Source organism: Falco rusticolus, chromosome 2, assembly GCF_015220075.1.
Source record: "Falco rusticolus isolate bFalRus1 chromosome 2, bFalRus1.pri, whole genome shotgun sequence".
Lineage (NCBI taxonomy): Eukaryota > Metazoa > Chordata > Aves > Falconiformes > Falconidae > Falco > Falco rusticolus.
In genome coordinates this window covers 9,426,954-9,439,609 of record NC_051188.1, presented here as the reverse complement: position 1 = coordinate 9,439,609, position 12,656 = coordinate 9,426,954, and the positions used below count along the sequence as shown (strand labels likewise).

Sequence of the window (12,656 nt, the reverse complement as noted above, 5' to 3'; positions counted from 1 at the left end):
TGCCACTCTCAGGGTCAGATATATTAGTCTTCATTTATTTCAAGAAAAAACCTGTCTGTATGTCAGTCTTTTTGTGGCATCAATTACTTCTCACACTGTGCTACCCCTGCAGGTGTAAGCTCCATCCCTGCCCCTTGCCAATGTCTCTATGGGAGACACTGTCTTACAGAGTGGACACAGAAGGTTGTTTGCATTTGCTTTGCTCCTAGATGCCCACATGTGGGACTCCCTAGCTCCTAGGGTTGGCTACTTGACTGATAAAAGGAGAGCAAATGTTCTACTAGAGCTCTTTCATTGTCCTCCCTCCAGAGCCAAACCTTTCCAGGTGTCCGACATATTCCCAGCACCGTTGATGCAGTTGCTTTATGTCTGGCTCTTTTCACTGCCCCAGTATTAAAGATCTGGTGGCTGGAGTGCAGCTGGCAGCTTTGCTAATGACATACGAGGCAGAAAACCTCCAGCCTACTCTTCCTTAGCTGGGATGGCACTGCCAACGGAGTGAATCTGTGTCATTAATAACACCGGGTTATAAAAAAACGGCCTTCAGGGTGCTACTCAATGTACTTTTATAGTGCATTTCACAGAAGCTTAAATAGGAAATACAAATCCAAGCACTATGTTTTAAAAGCCAAACATCGTAAGGTTAACCAGTTTTGGCTAAATGGAGTCATTGCCTAACCCGCATCATCAAACTCTTCACAGACATTTTAATGCATCCATCTACATTGCATCATTGTCCTCACTTCGTAAATATAGAGAGGCAGGAGAGACAGAATCAGAAGAGTTAGTACAGAAACTTCTGGTGCAGTAAAGGAGTTGTGCCTAGGTAGGTCTGTCTGCACAGGATGGGTTCCCATGTCTCTGAAACAAAAGTCTTGCCTACAAGGTCACTATAGAATAGACCCCATGTTAGCATTTATACTTCAACAAAAGATTTGTGAGGATCTGGGGAGATTTCTGCAGGTGTGGAGAAGTACTAGATTCCCCAAAACATGTTATAATGATCATAAATCATGCTTAAAAAAAACCCACATGGAAGAGAAGGCAAAGGAAAATAACGTATGTGAGGTATGGAGCTACATACAGAGAGAAAAACAGCAGCTGGATAGTAAAACATCTGAGGGGAATCTCTTCTTTCATTCCTTTATTTTTATTTTTTTTTGGGGGCGGGGGGTGGGTTGTTGTTGTTGTTTGGGTTTTTTTTTAGCATGGTTAGTGTGTGTACCAGTAAGAGCATCTGCTATGAGCTGTTTAAGACACTGTAAAAGACTTTTTCCACCATTCATAGCCAACCTACCAACAGATGTCTGAAGGGCTGACTGTATTTCAGCCCCACGCACTAACCACCCACTCTGCGCTGTTCCCTGGCAGGCCAGATGACCCTGAGGACGCAGCATGTTCAGGACTCCAAGATGGGCTTTGTGATCAATGCAATATACTCGATGGCATACGGCCTCCACAACATGCAGATGTCACTGTGCCCAGGCTACGTGGGCCTCTGTGATGCCATGAAGCCCATAGATGGTCGGAAGCTCCTGGAATCCCTCATGAAGACAAACTTTACTGGGGTCTCTGGGGACATGATCTTGTTTGATGAGAACGGTGACTCGCCAGGAAGGTAATGTTGACATTTGTCAAACTGTTTAATACCAGACATACTAACTGTTCGTAGTAGATGCATGTGGGCTTGACACCAGAGCTAAGATCTCATACTTCTGTTTTCACATTTCCTGACTTTCTGTGTAATTTTTCCAAAATAACTCTTCTTTTTTTATGTACATTTTTTATGATGTTTAAGGTTAAAGACATGAACTTTCTTCATACAATCTTCCTGCATGAATCTGCATTTTCATCTGTACCATTTAAAGGAATTTGCTCTCACTAAAAATCATAAGACCTTCAACTTCATGTTGATAGACCATGACAGCTACCACAGCATTGCTCTCTTTGGATGTTTAAATCTATGTGAGTGAGCAGTAAGTAATCACAGCAGACATAGTTCTTTAATAAGAAAGGTAAAACAGTGTGAGAAATAATTTACTGATTTGTCTGGGATTTTTTTCCCATCAGAATTATTAAAAATCTGCTTCCATATCTTCCAAATAAAGCCTTGCATAACAGACTAAGCTATTAATTCATACTGTGCTGTTATAAGCCAAATTGAATTTAAATAAAACTTCTTTTGCTGTACACATACATCTATGAATTGTAAGACAAGTTTTTCTTTTTCTATGACATATATGCAGTACCCATATAAATGCACATTGAAAAGTGTAATGATTTTTTTCTGGGTTTCTGCCTACTGAACTCTCAGAAGATGAAGAGCAAATGTGATAGCATTCAAAGTATAATTTTTCCCTGTATTTCAGTTGGTAGATTCCTGCCTTATTCACTGCTTTTGCTCCAGTTTGACTGAGGCATCCCTTTCTGTCTACATTATTGGCAAGATTTTAAACATCTTTATGACGGCATTGTATAAACAGATGACTAGAAGCAAAATGGTTCATCCTGTACACTCATTTAAATTTTGCCCTCTCCCAATAATGTGAACAGAAAGGAAAGCATTAACTTCTGAGTATGGGTAGGAAAAGGTAAATCCAGTGGTAATAATATTTTGACATTTCAAAAAATTCCTGTAATTTCAGAACTGATTTGTTAAAATTTTATTTCATTTGAAAACCTGGAAAGTCAGCGTTCTCCCCACAGGAAAGCAGGACAGCCACCTACAAAAGCAGACTGTTTCTCTGGAGACACAAATTTTCAGACTCTTCAGACTCAGACTCTAAGGAGGTGCACTGTGAGCTGGTAGGAGAACTCAGACACAAACTGGCAGAAACCCAGGAAAATTTCAGATGGAAATGTATTTTCAGCACTGTTTTGGTGAGCAAGGCTGTCTTCCGCTAAACATTTCTATTTTTACAAATAGCTGAATTCTGAAGAAAAGTGCTCAGTCTGGGTTTTTCTGACCAAATTATTTTAAAAAGACTTGTCCCAGACTTCTCTTAAAGGGTTCCTATTTGGTTTGAATGGTGCTCAGTTGCAGTGGACTGCATCCTACCTTATTCCTATCTGTTTCATTCATATCTTGCAGAAAGACAGAAGACTGCTACAAATAAATGATATGTGGCATGACAACACCAAGGTTAATATCTAAATGTTGCAAAGAGATCTTTAGCTTCAGCTTTCCTTCATGTTGGCTTGCCTAACAATACCGATTTAATTCAGTTTGTTGCAAGGAATTTAATTGAGTGTCTTGGGTCTTTTTAAATTCAATTCTAAAAAAAATGAAGGAATTATGTGCGGTCATTTGCTCAGTCACAGCAGGGACGTTAGTGTTTCACTGATGAGCAGGGGTTATGCACCTCGGGGTAACACAACTTTAAGTAAATCCAGCCTCACTGGATTTGTGTGAGATGCAGTAGGAATCTGTCAATTCAAACTAACGGACTGTGTGTGGTGACAAAATGTCCATGGAGTTTGTTTACTTTTGATACATAGTTCTTTATTCTCTCTTTTCCTACAATAGTCGCATCATTAAATCCAGTCTATGTGCTTAAATTAGACAACACTGAGTCAAAATATAATTTTTCATGGTTAAGAAGGCTTTACAGGAAGGTCCATCTCCAATGCCCAGGTTTTGAGTAGTTTATAGTCTTTTGAGCACTGTCAAACACTATTTGCAACAGCTGGGAGATAGTGCAGTCATACTGGAACAACACCTCTCCCCTGGTCACTTGCATTTGTAGCTGCATCTTCACTTTGTAAAACAGAAATTTAAATCCTCACAAGTGTACCCCTGTACCCTGGTGGCAGTGTTAAGCAGGAAATGAGAACACAAAAAACCTCTCTGACCTAGATAGCTCAGGATTTTGATGTATAGCAAAAAGGGTTTGATATTATGCAACAGATGATTAATCCCACAAGATGTCCTGAATCCTGGTCCTATTCCAATGCCCTGTATGTATATGTTGAACTTTAAGCAGACAGTCTAGTGGAGGGCTTCATCTAGGTCAGACAGAAGACATGGAAAAACCCAAATGAGTATGGAAGGAACAGCCATGATTTCTCAGGAAGATAACGGCTATCTGTAAATACTATCAAAACTCCAAAGAAGAAATTGAGAAGGCAGGAAAGGGCAAGGAAAACAAGATGCTGACGTTTTGGTTGTGCTACCAAGAGAATATGGATTCTCGGCAACTTCATGGCACTTCTGTTTTGAAACAAGTATTTTGCACTGAGATTAGGGCAGTGCTGGAAATATGCTGCTGCACCATCTGGTCTCTCCTGTCTTAAAGTGACAATCTGTCCCTGTGGTATCTCAAGGAAGTTCCAGGGAAACACTGACTCATGAACTCCACTATAGCAATGGACTTACTGTGTCTGGCTACTACTATCAGTCCACCAATGCTGTTCTCCACAAAGAGAGTGACAACATATTGAGACAATAGTTTATTTAATTTGTTAGATTTCTTTCCGGTATTCCCCTTGGGATGTATGCATGGAACTACTACTGGAGGGATGTGTGGTTTAGGTCCTGTGGCCTGTTAAGCATTGGCAGTACCGTCATTCATCTGCCCATGAAACTCAGAACTGACAGCTTTAACAAAGCAAGCCACAGAGGAGCGTTACAAGGTCCTGACAATACTGACTAAAGACTCCACAGGGGCTTCTGGGCTAACTTTTTGGTTAATCCGTTTGATCCTTGAACAGACTCTTACTATGCATGTGAATCTCAGAAAAAAAATGTCGGTTTATAACTGTGCATAAAAGCCTGTTTATTTGGTTTGTGCATGTGTTATCTAGATTCAACTCATTTGTGTCAGTCTGGAATTCACATCTCCAATTTAGATGAGGTCATTCTCAAATCCATGGGCGCTTCCTTCCTCAGACAGGGTGGAAAGTGAAATATTCCAAAATCCAGGAGTACCATAAACCTTTCTTCTTAGCTGTGTTGTTGCTCGTTTCCTCTTCTTTTGGAAAGACTCAAGAGTCATGTGGTACCGGTAATATCATATCACTCATTCAGTCAGGCTCCACTTCCATTTTCTTTCACAGGTTGCTTCAGGCCTAATCCTGACCTGTGTGTGATTTTGACATCGAATCCCTGCCATAGTTTCCCCACTGTAAGTTAGACTTTGTTTCCTGATGCAAAGCATCCTGAAATCCATGGATGGAGAGTATTATAGAACAGTTCTACTGTAAATTATCAGCATGGGAAAAAATATTGATGCTAGATATATTATGGCTACTGCTTGTCAGTCTTAAAAGTGTTCCTTCAAAACTTACGGGAGATACTTGGGTATCTTAGTTAAGAGATGGATTTAATGAGCTGGTTCTTTGACTTATCTGTACATTGGACTTCACAAATTACACTCTGAAAATACCACTCCTAATCCAACCCTGTCTGTATGCTTTGCTTGAGGACTAATCTTACGCCTGCTGCAAGAAAAAAGTCTTTTTCTTCACGAGCCAGGCGGGTTTTCTAAACCTATGATTGTGCTGATCTTCTCAGTCTGTATCATTTGCTTATTTTCCATCTATGAATTTCATGTTGCTTAGTCAGATTACTGCCAAATCCACTAAAGACAAGGTAAAGAAAAGCATGGCATCATCACTTCAGGAGCTGCCCAGCTTTCCAAACATGCCTTACAAGTAAATGCTAAAAGAACTGGCCTGTAAGGCAAAAGGTGGCCTGGTGTTCAGCATGCCAGTAGGAGGCTAGTGAGTCCCACACACCTCCACAGTCCTTCTGTAAGACTCTATGGGAGCTAAAACGAAAGTAGGAGGAAGAGGAACATGAAACTGAGAACTCTGATCAGCTCTAGCTCTGCTCTTAACACTTCTGTCCCCAGATAATGAGATGATGTGACACAAAAGCAGCCTAGGACTGAGGCATCAATACTTTCTTTTCCACACCATCCTGCACAAGGAATTAAATGTGTTCTGATCATGGAGGATTTACATCAAAATGAAGGGAGTTGTATGGATGGGAGAGAATAACATTTCCTGCTGCAATGCTATAGAAGAAAAGGGGGAAAAAAAAAAAGGCAAGTCTCGATTTTGTTCTTCAAATGCCTGGACTACAAGCTGCCTCTTGATAAGAATATCTCCCTGAAGCCTGAACAAGTTCCAGAGTCATGGGCTCTGTGCCTGAAGAATGATGCCTGACCCCTCTCTGGGTGCAACACCAAATTGCATCTTGCGGTCTTAGAGCGCAGGACATTTCTTTTGATCCCACAGACCTAGGTTGCTTCTGCCTCACTTTAGGAGCTCAGATGTCTTCAGGCTTGCTTTCTCCAGAAAGGAATAAGCACCTGCAAACAGTGAGGAGCACTACAATTGCCACTGTAGGTTTAGATTTCTCTGCATCTGCTATAGAGGGAGCCTAGGACAGCTAGGGTTCCCTATGCCGTTGTTTAGAAGCTTCAGTGCTGAAAGCTACACAGGATGAATCCTGTCCGGCTCATTTAATTGTTCTCCTTAAATAAATATAGTCATTCTCAGAAACTCAGTCACTTAACCCCAAGTGTTCAGGGAACTTTCATTGTGATAGAAGAAAACAAATGAAATTACAAAGGAAAAGAAAGATTATAATATCACAAAAAATATTGGGAGACACTCAAGGGCAAGTATAATACTTGAAATTTTGCCTTTTTTATTTCAGCAGCTTGAGATTGACTGTATAGTGTTCCTGTAAACATTTCGTGATGTTCTCTTCCACTCAGCTATGTCTCCCTTTTGTGTTTCCAAAGATATGAAATCATGAATTTTAAGAAAATGGGGAAGGACTACTTTGACTATATCAATGTTGGCAGCTGGGACAATGGTGAGCTGAAAATGGACGATGATGAAATATGGTCAGAGAAAAATAATATCATCAGATCTGTGTGCAGTGAACCCTGTGAAAAAGGCCAGATAAAGGTAAATATTTTCTTCATTTACCTCAATCGTGGAATGCATAGCCTTGAAATCTGAAAGCAAGTGTTTCTTGACTCTTACAGGGAGACAGTATCCCACACCTTAAAGTCCAGACATGTATTTTGTTCTTACTCCTATCATAGTCATTATTTTCATAAGTTGCCATTTTCTTGTACTCCTATATCTGTGAACGGCTGACTTTTTTATCCTTATATTCCAAATGCTTTAGACCAGGTATTGTTTGGGGGGGGTTTTCTGCATGTTTTTACAGTATGATTCAGTGGAGTGCAAATCCCTGACTGGGACTTGTCGGTACAATTGCAGGTAAATTATAAACAATAATTGCTACTATTTCAGTGCTAGACATAGACAACTAGACTGGAACATTATTACTCAGACCTTAAATCTGTGGTATTATCACAGAATATCAGTAACTACCAGTACTGAGAACTTCAGGAAATGTAGGTAACATTTGTTTTTAATCATACCTGGTTTACTGTTTCTTTGTTTCCCACGTTTTACATTTTTCCTTCCTCCCTTTCCATGTTCAAGTAAGGAGGGTCACATATTAATCTGTCACATATTAATTGTTCTTTATTATTCTTCAGCATCCCATGGCACTTACTGCAGAACAGTTAAAATACTGCAAGTCCTTAGCTTACCTTGCAGTCATTTATATAAAAGCCTGTGGACTAAGAGGATGGGCACAGACAACAGACTGAAAAAAAGAAACAGCTGTAATTTCTGACATGTCTCACTGGAAGCTGGGTTATTTTTCCCCTGTGTTAACATGGCATGCCTGCAAAACTGGGAAGCAGCTACGTGGAGGGGCTGGTGGGAGGCTGACCATGCTCTGCAACACTAAGTGAATCTCTTCAGTCTGAGTTTCCCAGAGTTTTGGGACACAGTCAGCATGTTTTATTCACTAACTGGTCTTTGTAGAGTTAGTAAGTGAGTCTCATCAGACCAAATGTCTATGTCTTCAGTGTAGGTATATACAGTTATATCAGATTTCTCAACTTTCTTTATAGTCAATGGAAACAATACGTTATTCCAGATCAGGAGGCATCTCATCCTCATGTAGGCTTTGAACACAATTAAGATGAATCTTGGTGTCAAAACGTTTCTTTCTCTTCACTGATGGGAAAAGGCACCTAGCCAGGACAGTTGGTTCGGATGAGAACATACCTTCTGCAGACACATAAAGAAAGGTGGTGTGACTTACTCTCGCAGTAGCTAAACAGGGATTTGATGTTAGCCTGCTCCAGCCAGAGTTACATATGTGAGAGGACAGAGATGGACAAACCAATAATAACGTTGGAACTGGGCGGCTCCGAGTTCCTTTATGATCTGTCGCCACAGCACAAGTGATGGGAAGTATCCTGTGATCTTCATTAACGCAGTTTCCTTCCACCTTCTGCCCATGCTCTCAAGGATTCTCCCAAGAGGATTTTTCACCATGAATACAATACATCACACACTTAGACACATGCTTGAAGTTCTGTGTCTGAAATATTCTTTATGCTTCTCATTAGGTTATTGATTATATTCTTCACAGTCCTTTATCTTCGTGGTCTTCACAGATGATGGGGAGAGCCTGACCCTGCCAAGTTCTGTGGTGGAATTCTGTGGGACTAAGTCATTATGCAGGAATTCGAAAGATTCAGTGTAATGATATATCCAACACTTAGCAACATTTGGTACATTCATCTGAAGTGCTTGATAAAATCCAAATAACCTAACTCTATACATCTGAAATAATGTGAACATGCTATTATTTAGATAAACAGAGGTTCAAAGGATTGCCCAGATGACAAGGGGAAGGGAAAATATTTTTTGCTTTAAAAATAATTATTTTTATTAAAAGGGATAGAAAAGGTTGTTTTACAGTTAAGTGCTACAACAAACAATTGTTCAAGAAATTAAAACTAAGAGGATGAAGAAATAGCTGACTAAGCAATTTAATACAGAAAAGTCTAACCTGATTCTGAGTAGTAGAGTAGTAGAGAACAACTATTTTGATTCCTAGAGAAGGATACATAATGCTTCTCTGGATTAACCCCTAGTTAGTGATGGGTAAGAAATGATCACTGTACCAAGTTTTCTGACAGATGTGCCAAATTCCAAGTATTTTATAGATTATGTTGATTTGTTGAAAAGTTTAACAGAAAAGTATAAATTAATTATTTTGATAAAAGGTTTAGGTGCTTTGATAACACCATACAGTTTCTATTTTGTCATTTCATTTTCCTGAGTATTTTGTACATTGTAAAATTATGGATTTTTATAATGCATTAAGTTTACCAAAATACGTGTCCAGTAATTAGTACAAGCTTCCTAAGAACTGGTTTTCTAGTTCAAAATGAAAGAAATCCCACGATGCAAATAATGCTGATAGGCAGATATTTTGCTTTGCAGGTAGCTTTAATCTCAACATGTGCAGAGCAAATCACTTATGCTCCTATGGCCTTTCTGCCAGTTTAGCTATTCAGGTGTAGCTTTTTTCTTTTTTCATAGCCTACAATTTTAAAAACACCACCAAAAATTGAAGTTTTCAAGTCCCCATATTTCTGATTAATATGATAATTTACACCTTTTTCACTGCAACATTGCAAAGAGTAATCCAGTTCTTTTTGATCATACTCCTTTACATTTTATTTATTAAAATTGCAATAAAGACATCTGGCTTTGAAGCCACCTTCTAAATTCATCATTACAAAAGATACATAAGTCAACCTACTACTTATGCTATAATTGGGAATTTCCTTTTATAAATTGTTTGGGAAGAGTAGAGAAGCTGGGAATACTTTATTTCAAAAGAAAGACATATTGAAAAGAAACACAGATGTTTTCAGTGTGCAGAGATGATAAACAAAGATCCTGAAAAATCTGCATCTCAATCATGAGTGTGCAACAACATTTGGCAGTAAATTATAAAATGAGAAATCGGGTCAGATGTTAAAATAGATAAAGATAACATTCTCACTCTTAAATGTTAATTAGAAATGAAATACCTAAATAATACTGGAAAAGGCATGTTCAGTTTGATAGCTGGAAAAAATCAATTTTAACAAATCATTCACAACTGGGTGAAGAATAATCACATTATCCAAAAATCTTTGGGTAATGAACCCTTACAGAAGTAACGCTGTTGACATGACTCCCTGTATGGACCACCATGGACTGAATTATGTGCTTCGAGTATCATGGACTGGCTTCTGTAGGCACATCGCCATCTATGCAATTTAGAGTTTTGTTAATTATAAGAGGGGAAAAAAACATCTTATTGTCATTCTACACCTCCACTTATACTTCTGTGGAGTCGATGTTTTCTCCTGGTACATACATGATGGGAGAACTGAGAACTTGTATCATATTTTGTATAAGCAAACATATCCTGAACAGGAATTCCCTTTAAAATAAAACTTTTAAAAAACTCTATCAAAAATAACAAATTTAAAAAAATTAGATTAGCAACTGGGGCAGCATGAATGTATATTTATGCTGCTAAACTAAATGTCAATTTTTGTCTCAGGTGATCCGTAAAGGAGAAGTGAGTTGCTGTTGGACCTGCACTCCTTGTAAAGAGAACGAATACGTATTTGATGAATACACATGCAAAGCCTGCCAGCTCGGCTCCTGGCCCAACGACGACCTCACAGGTAAATGAGTTGTGGCTGTGCTTATGTTGTCAATGAAAATATTAATCTGCTGAGCAGATGAACTCAAGTGAGTTTCAGTCAGTTTGAACCCAGGGATAAAGCTGAAATTTTAACTGGGGCTGGTATTTGTCTGCTCTCCTCAACCTGATCCGGGAATCACTGGTGTACTTCAGCTGCCTTCTAAAGACCTGAGTTACTAGATCTAGAAATAAAAAATATAGTCCTGGTTTTATATTCAGCCTTGTTCTAACATCTAACTGGTGATGCAGATCTCATCCTTCCCCAACCAGGCTGAGAAATTCAGGGAGATCCAATTTCAGAGTTTTATTTTCTTCACAAGCAGGTACTAAAGAATCAAGGGATACTTTCTTTTTAATCCAAAAAAGTTATGAACTAGTTGCTGTAGTTACTACTGTTAAATGCACAAGTGCTCCAAACAGTCTTAGGTTTGCATTTTTGTCTTTGTTTGCATCTTTGTTCACCAGAATCTGCTAGACTACAGGGCTCGTGTTCTCCTTGCTGTGGTGTAAATCTCAATGCTCTTGCAAAATATCAGTTTGGCTACTTTAGAGATAAACCACTCCAACACTTGTATCCCACAGCCTCTCTTCTCTATGACTAATAAACAGAATTCAAGTATTCAAACACTCAGAGCACACACCACTACAGCGCCCTGTTCAGAGATCAGGTTTTCATTGTGCCAGGCTCTGTATAGACAAAGGAAGAAGAGACAGATTTTTTCCAGAAGAGCTCACAGGCTTGGTTTGCATATAATTCTCGTGGATTAGGGGAGAAATTTTTGAGGTGAAAGAGAAGGAAGACAAGGGGAAAAACAGTTGGCTGAATGGATTTATATAAGTGGAAGTGTCAGTCAAGGTGTGGCCTATTGACAGATTTTTATATATAAAGTTAACCCTTTCATGGTACAGAATGTTGCATTGCTGTCATATATGACCTAGGGTACCTAATTATTGCGAAGTAATATCATTTAGCCATGAAAGTGATGGGACATTTTTCAGAAAATGTAAAATGTGGAACTTTCCATAAGAAAAAAACCTTTTAACTGAGAAAACTGAAACAGCAATAAAATGGATTTGCAAGTGCTCCTCCAGTCTCACTCCCCCAGCCCTGCCTCCAGGGCAGCAGCAATCACCGAGCAAAGCCTTCCCCTCTATGAAAAGCTTTCTTCTGCCAGAAGAATGGAGAAGGGGAGGAAAAGAGACTTGGCTTCACATGTCCTCCAGAGCAGCATATTGGCGGTGTGGAATATGCTCAGGTTCACATCCCATCTAGGTCATCTAGAAGCCTCCAAAGCCCATGTTGCAGGGATCAGGCCACTGCACCAGTCTGGTCAGTGCAAACAGTCAACTCTTCAACCACTGTGGGTCTTGTACGAGATGTTGGAGATCCCAGTTCATGCATCTGTTTTAGTGAGCATCTGAGGTTTTACCCAACATAGATCAGTCAGAAAAGGAGCTCATTTAGGAGGGAACTGGCTCCAAGTACCTCAATGGACCAACAGAGGACCCACTGCCAAAACACCAGCAATGGGATCTGCCCATTGACCCGATGAAGTTTGGGTAATCAGCCTGTAAGCATCATACGTAAGGCAAAGTGGAGCAAACAGCCACCATCTTGGCCTTTGGGGTCTGTGCTTTGAGCCGTCTTCCCAGGGCATGCAGGTCTCCATGCCTCAGGCAAGGCATCAGTCTGGGCTTGTGGGAGGATTTACCCTCTGAAAGTCTTACTTGGCCTTCAGGATGGAAAAGCAGGATAGGGTGGCACGTCAAAATCTCTTATAGGATAGGATGGATGAGTCAATGATTTTTCACCCAGCCCTGATTGTTTTAAAGGCAAGTAGTTGTCTTCATAGTCAAGAAAGTTGCTTTTTGTATTACATGAGCTTCTACATTTTGCAAACTATTCATCTGGCTTTAGACATGCCTTTTATGCCTTTATAGGGACCAAAGTCAATACGCACACAAAACAACCCCTCAACATCAATGCCAAACAATGTTCCTCAGGAAACCTAACCCTCGTTCCTCAGCCAGACACAAATTCAGCAGGAGCTATTTG

General features: G+C 39.7%; 1 protein-coding gene across 2 annotated transcripts in view; it reads left to right on the top strand.

Annotated features, from left to right (window-relative positions):
- The window catches only part of LOC119143724 (metabotropic glutamate receptor 5), a 156,184-nt gene that overhangs the window by 96,970 nt on the left and 46,558 nt on the right, over window positions 1-12,656 (top strand). For both annotated transcript variants that reach the window (XM_037378285.1, XM_037378284.1), the window contains exons 3-5: window positions 1,372-1,618; window positions 6,753-6,921; window positions 10,454-10,580. In XM_037378285.1, coding sequence (XP_037234182.1) covers window positions 1,372-1,618; window positions 6,753-6,921; window positions 10,454-10,580 — 543 coding nt within the window. The remainder of the gene's footprint in view (window positions 1-1,371; window positions 1,619-6,752; window positions 6,922-10,453; window positions 10,581-12,656) is intronic.